The sequence below is a fragment of the Carlito syrichta genome, unplaced genomic scaffold (genome assembly GCF_000164805.1).
Source record: "Carlito syrichta isolate Samal-C Ts95f unplaced genomic scaffold, Tarsius_syrichta-2.0.1 Scaffold308837, whole genome shotgun sequence".
NCBI lineage: Eukaryota > Metazoa > Chordata > Mammalia > Primates > Tarsiidae > Carlito > Carlito syrichta.
This window is the reverse complement of record NW_007252933.1, coordinates 517,793-524,935: the sequence shown is the minus strand read 5'-3', so window position 1 is coordinate 524,935 and position 7,143 is coordinate 517,793. Positions and strand designations below refer to the sequence as shown.

The window sequence follows — 7,143 nt, the reverse complement described above, 5'->3', positions numbered from 1 at the left end:
GCTCTACCACGCCCGGCTGATTTTTTTATTTATTGTAGAGATGAGGTCTCGCTGCCCAGGCGGGTCTCGAACCCACGGGCTCAGGCGATCCACTCACCTCAGCCTCCCAAAGGCACAGGATTATAGGCTGAGCCACCGAGTCCGGCAACTATTTCCTTTTATGCTCAAAAGTTTTTAAGTTTGATATAGGTTCCATTTGTCTATTTTTTCTTTTGTTTCCTGAGCTTTTGGTGTTTTATCTAGAAAAACATTAACAAATTCATTGTCATGAATCTTTTTCCCCTGTGTTTTCTTCTAGAAGTTTTATAGTTTAAGTATTTAATATATTTGAGTTAATTTTTGTATATGATGTGAGGTAAAGGCCCAACTTCATTCTTCTGCATGTGGATCTCAGTTTTTTCAATTGTTAAAGAGACTGACGTTTTTCTGTTGTGTAGCCTCGGCCTCTGTCCAAGCTCACTTGACATGACACATGAGTTTGTTTTGGAGCTCTTTTTTCTGTTACTTTGGTCAGTATGTCTGCTTGTATGCCAGTACCACTCTTTTGATTACTGTTCACTGAAAACAGTACACTGTTTTGAATATTGTAGCTTTGTATTATATTTTGATATCAGGAAGTATGAGGCCTCCAACTTTGTTCTTCTTTTCAAGATTGTCTTGGCTATTCAGGGTCCATTGAAATTCCATATGAATTTTTGGTTCATTTTTTATATTTCTGCAAAAACATGCCACTGGGGTAGGGATTGTATTGAATCTATACATCACATTGAGTAGTATGGACATTTTTAACAATTAAGTCTTTCAATTCATGAACAAAAGATGTCTTTCCACTTATTTGTGTCTTCTTTAAGCAATGGTTGATAATTTTTCAGTATATAAATCTTTCACTTTTCCTTAGTTAAATTTATTTCTAATTTATTCTTTTTGATGCTATTGTAAGTGGGATTGTATTCTTAATTTCCTTTTTGGATTGTTAATTGTTACTATATAGAAACACAACTGACTTTGCATGTTGCTTTTTTATTTTCCAATGTTATTGAACTGTTTATTAATCCTAACAGTATTTTTGTGGAATCTTTAGGGTTTTCTACATATTAAATCGTGTGTTCTGCAGAGATAATTTTGCTTCTTCTTCTTTACTTATTTGTGTATATTTATTTCTTTTTCTTGCCTAATTTCTCTAAGACTTATGGTATTATGTTAAACAAAAGGGCAAGTGAACATTGTTGCCTTTTTTCCTGATTTTAGAGGAAAAGTCTCCAGTTTTTTAGATTGAGTACAATGTTAGCTATGGGTTTCATCATATTGAAGCAATTTCTTTCTATTCCTACTCTGCTGAGTGTTTTCTTATCATGAAAGGATGTTGAAGTTTGTCAGATGTTTTCTCTGCAACAACTGAGATATTCATGTGGTTTGTGTCCTTCATTCTGATAATGTAGTGTATTACATTAATTGTTGTATGTTGAACCATCCTTGCATTCCAGAAATAAATTCCACTTTTTATGGTGTATTCTTTTTATAATGTGCTGTTGAATTTGGTTTGCTATTGTTGAGCTGAGATTTTTTGCAGTACTATTCATCAGGGATGCTGACGTGAATTTTTTTTTTTTTTACAGTATCTTTGTCCAGCTTTGGTATCAGGCTAAAGCCAATCTCATAAAATGATTTGGGATATATTCCCCACTCTCAATTTTTGAAACAGATTTAAGAAGGATTGGTGTTAATTCTTCCAATGTTTGACAGAATTATCCAGTGAAACCATGTGGTACTGGACTTTTCTTTGTTGAGAGGTTTATAATTATATGTTTGATCTTCTTATTAGTTATTGGGCTGTTCAGATTTTTAATTTATTCATGATTCGGTCTTACTAAGCAGTATGTTTCCAGGAATGTATCCACTTCTTCTAGGTTATTCAATTTGTTTGGGTAATATTGTTCATATTAGTTTTTTTATCATCTTTTTTTATTCCTGTGGTAACATTTGTAATGTCCCCATTTTCATTTCTGATTTTAGTTATTTTGAGTCTTCTCTCTTTTTTCTTAGTTAATCTAGCTAAGCATTGCCAATTTTGTTGATCTTTTTTAAAAAAACCACAACTTTTAATGTCTTTTTTCTGTTTTTTCTACACATTATTTTATTTATTTCTACTCTGATTTTTATTATTTTCTTCCTTTTGCTAACTTGGGGTTTATTTGTTCTTCTTCTAGTTCCTTGAGAAGTAAAATTATATTGTTAATTTGAGATCTTCCTTTTTTAACAGAAATTTTACCACAGTAAACTTCCTTCTTAGTACTGATTACACTGCATCTCAGACATTTTGATATGCTGCGTTTTCATTTTAATTTATCTCAAGATATTTTCTAATTTCCTTTGTGATTTCTTCCTTGACGTATTGATTGTTTAAGAGTGTGTGGCTTAATTTCTTCTTATGTGTGTATTTTACAGTTTTCCATTTGTTATCATTTATAGCTTTATTTCATTTTGGTCAGAACAGAAGTTTTCTAGGCTTTCAGTCTTCTTAAAATTTTAAATACTTGTTTTCAGCCTATCATGTGGTCTAAACTGAAGAACACTCCATGTACCCTTAGGAAGAATATGTATTCTGTTGTTTAGTGGAGTGTTCTGTATATGTTGGTTAAGTACTATCAGTCTGAGTTTTTCAAGTCCTCTTTTCCCTCATTGATTTTCTGTGTGGTTGCTCTATTTATTATTGAAAGTGGAGTACTGAAGTATTTTACTATTAGTACTATTAGCACTATTACTATTAGTGGATTGCTGTCTATTTCTCTCTTCAATTCTGTCAAAATTTATTTCACTTAAGAGCTCTGGTGCTAGGAGAATGTATATTTTAATTGTATCTTCTTAGTGGATTGAATTTTTTTATCATCTGTAATATTCTTCTTTGTCTCTTATGACAATTTATGACTTAAAATCTATTCTTCAAGTTCATTGATTGTTCTGTTGATCAAGTCAACACTATTGTTGAGTCCCCTCTAGTGAATTTTTCATTTGTTATTGCATTCTTCAGCTCCAGAATTTCTGTTTGGTTCTTTTTTTATAGTTTCTATCTCTTTGTTGATATTCTCGTTTTGTTCGTGCATCACTTTTCTGACTTTTATCAGTTATCTTTATTCTCTTTTTAGCTCATTGAGCATCACTAAGATGGCTGTCTTAAATTCTTTTGCAGGTAATTAATATATCTTCATTTATTTAGCATTCATTTCTAGACATTTATTTTGTTCCTTTGAGCTGGTTCCCCGGTTCTTTGTATGCCCTTGTCCATATCTTTGTGTGCCTTATGAGCTTTAGTTGAGATTAAGATATTTGAAAAAACAGCCACCTTTCTCAGTCTTTACAGACTGGCTTCTTACAGGGGAGACCTTCAGCAATCACCTTAAGTAGAGATTCTTGTGATCTCTCAAACCTTTTGGAGATGTATTTTCTCTGGGCTTGAATGTCTAATTTCTCAGTTTAAAAGATTTGCATCTTTTTCTTCTCAGGAGCCTGTAATATTTTGCTCCCCCTAGTGTCTCTCTGCAGTACTACATTATCTCTGATGCTGTAACAAACAGTGGAATTCTTTTTTGTTCTTGTTGGCCTCCAACCTAGCATCCAGAATATACCACTGTTCCCATCAGTTCTCTGAGTTAGGCAAGACAGAAACCAGTCCCTTGAGCAGCCCCCTAAAGACAAGAATTTGGGATGCACATTCCACTATTGAAGGGAGAGGCCAGGATTTGGGAATTGTGTGTTATTTTATTTATTTATTTATTTATTATTTATTTTTTTTATTTTTTGAGTTGGAGTCTCACTCTGTCGCCCAGACTGGAGTGCAGTGGCCGCTCCCGGCCACCGCAGCCTCGACCTGCTGGGCTCCGGCGATCCTTCTGCCTCAGTCTTCCAAGTAGCTGGAACTACAGGTGTGCGCTACCACGCCCAGCTGATTTTTTGATTTATTGTAGAGATGAGGTCTCGCTGCCCAGGCGGGTCTCGAACCCGCGGGCTCAGGCAATCCACTCACCTCAGCCTCCCAAAGGCGCGGGATTACAGGCTGAGCCACCGAGCCCGGCTGTGTGTTATTTTTTTTTTTCTTCCGATTGTTGAGCCTTTTTCTGGAGAGATGGGGGAGGGGCTAAGGCAGGCAAAATGCACCAAACTTTCTTACCCTCTTCTTTGTGACTCTTCTTGGCTTTGTACTTGTCTGAGATTCTGCAACCTCTTAATTGATAACTACAACTCCCACAAAGGCAATTTGGTCCATATATTGTTGATGAGTCAGTCTCTGAGGGGAAACAAGGGGCTTCTTATTCCACCATCTTGCTCCCATTCTTCCAATTTAGAATTTTAGTAAGAATTTTTGTTGTCTTCTGGAGACAAGTTTTGTTTGTGACTTGAGTCCTGTGGTTATGCTGAGTTTAGGTTGTGCTCTTCCAATATTTAATATCTAAAGGAGTAAGTGGCACTTTCAGCAATAAAATGGCAATAATTATGAATTGTTTTTGTGTTGTTGTCCTCTCTGCCTCTTCCCTTTCAGGAATATCTGACTCAGAAGCAGTTTGGACTGGAAATAGAATCCAGGACCTGGGCCTTTATGCCATTCTAGCTTTCTCAGTAGTGTCTCAGCTACAGAAGTTTGGCTTCTGTTCCTTATGTACCAAAAGAGAAAAACCAGAAAGTTTAGGCCTATTTAGTCTTGCAAAGAAGATAGGAGTTCAAGATAGCTAAAATGAGCTATTGTAAGAATTACCAAATCAAGACAAACATTGGGGTTTGTTTTGCTTTGTCTTTCAGAGTTACTGCTAGGCATACTTGTATGAAATCTCTTTGAAACTCATGTTTGGTTCTGCCAGATGTGAGCCTGCAAATATGCAAAAAAAAAATTGCTGAAAAAAATTCATGTGTATCAAGCTTCTTTAAAATCAGATAATCTAATGAGGTAATGGGGAAAATAACTACCATAATTTACATCCATGGTTATTTTTAAGCTTTGCAAGCTATCAAGCTCCTGATGGACCAGAGAGCATGACTGTGACTCTGTCATCTGACATCTGATACCTACTTCAACAGATGTTTCTCAGGGGAGGGGTTACTAAGAAGCCATCTTACCGTATTTTTTCCATTATGGTCATTTGCTTTGCTTTTTTGCTTCTTCTTTTTCTTTTTGTATTTTTTAGGTTAGACGCAAACAAACCAATACGGTACTTGGAAAACAAGACAGCTGTAAACCAAGCGTTAGAACGGTTGAATTGGCCCATTTCACTGAAAGAACTGTCGGTGCTGGAAAATGAAATCCTAGTTGGGAAAATGTACATCCAGCAAGCCATGGAACTCCATGAAGCTGCCAAGAATAATTATGTGAACAAGGCAATGGAAGAGGTGGGTGTTATGGAGGTTTCTTTTCGCTCTCTGCCTGTCCCAAGTCACTGCCATTGCAATGTTGGCATCTTTCTCTCTCTCCACATACTGATTTCTAAAAGAGTTAGAGCCAATCCAGTTAAGGTTTTGTACTTTTTCATTAGAAAAGAAATGCCATGTGATTTTATTATGGCCTCATTTTCAAAGCAATACATCTTTTAACTGAAAAACAAAACTAAATAGAAGTATAAGATGTAGTGACTAGAGGCCTGGACTTTGATAGGTGCCAGACCAAGGACTAACCTCAGATTTACCATCTAATCTGTGTGTGATTTTGGCTAGTTACTCAGTCTTCATAAGCCTCAATTTTCTTATTTTTAAAATAAGGGTATTATTAGTATCAGTCTCATAGGGTTGTTTTGAAGATGAAATGAGCATGTGAAGTACTTAGTATTGAAAGCCCCTCATAAGTATTAGAACTATTATTATTATTAATGAAACAAACGTTCTAAAAAGAAAATAATAATTTATAATCTGACAGCCTTATTGCTGCCACTTTGGAGAATTTCCTTTTAGTTTTTTTTTCTCCTTAAGTAAATGTTTTTTACATAGATGCAGTCAGCCTGTCCATAATTACTTTATATTCCTGCTTTTTAATTGAGCATTATTTCATAAACTTTTCCTGTTTTGACCGAATTTTCAGATTGATATGGTCAGTGGTTACGTAATATTCCATGATGTGGATATACTCTGGTTTATTTAACTCTTCACTGACTGTTAAACATTTCTGCTCTTTCACATAATGTGTTCATGACTCCTAAGATACACACAATTGAATCGTTTTGTTACGAGATAGTCTTAACAAAATATAGGATTTCTGGATCATAGGATGTAAACATTTGGAGGCTCTAAATACATATTGCCAGTACAAAGCCAACCTCTATGACTGTGTATGGGTGTTCATAGACATTGCTTAAACATTGTTTGAATTTGTTCTCCAAAGTTCATATGCTGGAATGTTGATCCCTGATGTGGTGGTGCTGGGAGGTGGGACCTTTAAGAAGTGATTAGGCCATGAGGGCTCTGCCCTTATAAAATGATTAATGCTGTTATCATGGGATTGGATTCTTTATCAAAAGAATGAGTTTGGACCTCTCTTGCACTCCCCCCCTACGTGATATCTTCTGCCATGTTATGAGGCAGCAAGTAGGCCCTCACCAGATGCCAGCCCCTCAATCTTTCCCTTCTCAGTCTCCATAACTGTAAGTCAATACTTTTCTGATTATTATAAATTACTCAGTCTATGATATTCTGTTATACCAGCACAAAATGAACTAAGATAAAGAATAGTCCATCCAAAATTTTACTGAATTCTAGATAATTTTTAGATATTCACTATATGATAATCTAAAGATCATACCCAAACATCTTACTTTTGGAGCTCTTCATTCTGGGTTCAGTCTTTGCTAAAAGATACAGGTTTTGCCTGGTTTAAAATTCTTTTTTCCTGCTCTCGATTTTTGTGTTTTTTTAAATATGTTTTTCTTGCATTTCGTTTCTTCCTCTGATAATCAAATTTTTTCCTTCAATGTAGAAAGTTATCTTTTGTGCATTAATTTTATCACAAAACATTGTATGTCTATTACTATTATTCAAACAAAATTATTTTCTCAAAGAATTGTTCAGTGTTTCTTTGGGAAGTACCATCTCATACCTCCAAACATTTTGCTATTGGTCTTCCTCACCCGGATGCCCTGTGAACACCCAAGAATCAAGAGTACCAAAAGT

At 35.3% G+C, this 7,143-nt stretch overlaps 1 protein-coding gene across 1 annotated transcript in view; it reads left to right on the top strand.

Annotated features, from left to right (window-relative positions):
- Nucleotides 1-7,143, top strand: part of VWA3B (von Willebrand factor A domain containing 3B) — a 195,941-nt gene that overhangs the window by 147,416 nt on the left and 41,382 nt on the right. The window contains 1 exon segment of the mRNA XM_021716551.1: nucleotides 5,175-5,376. Within this exon segment, the coding sequence (XP_021572226.1) occupies nucleotides 5,175-5,376 (202 nt within the window).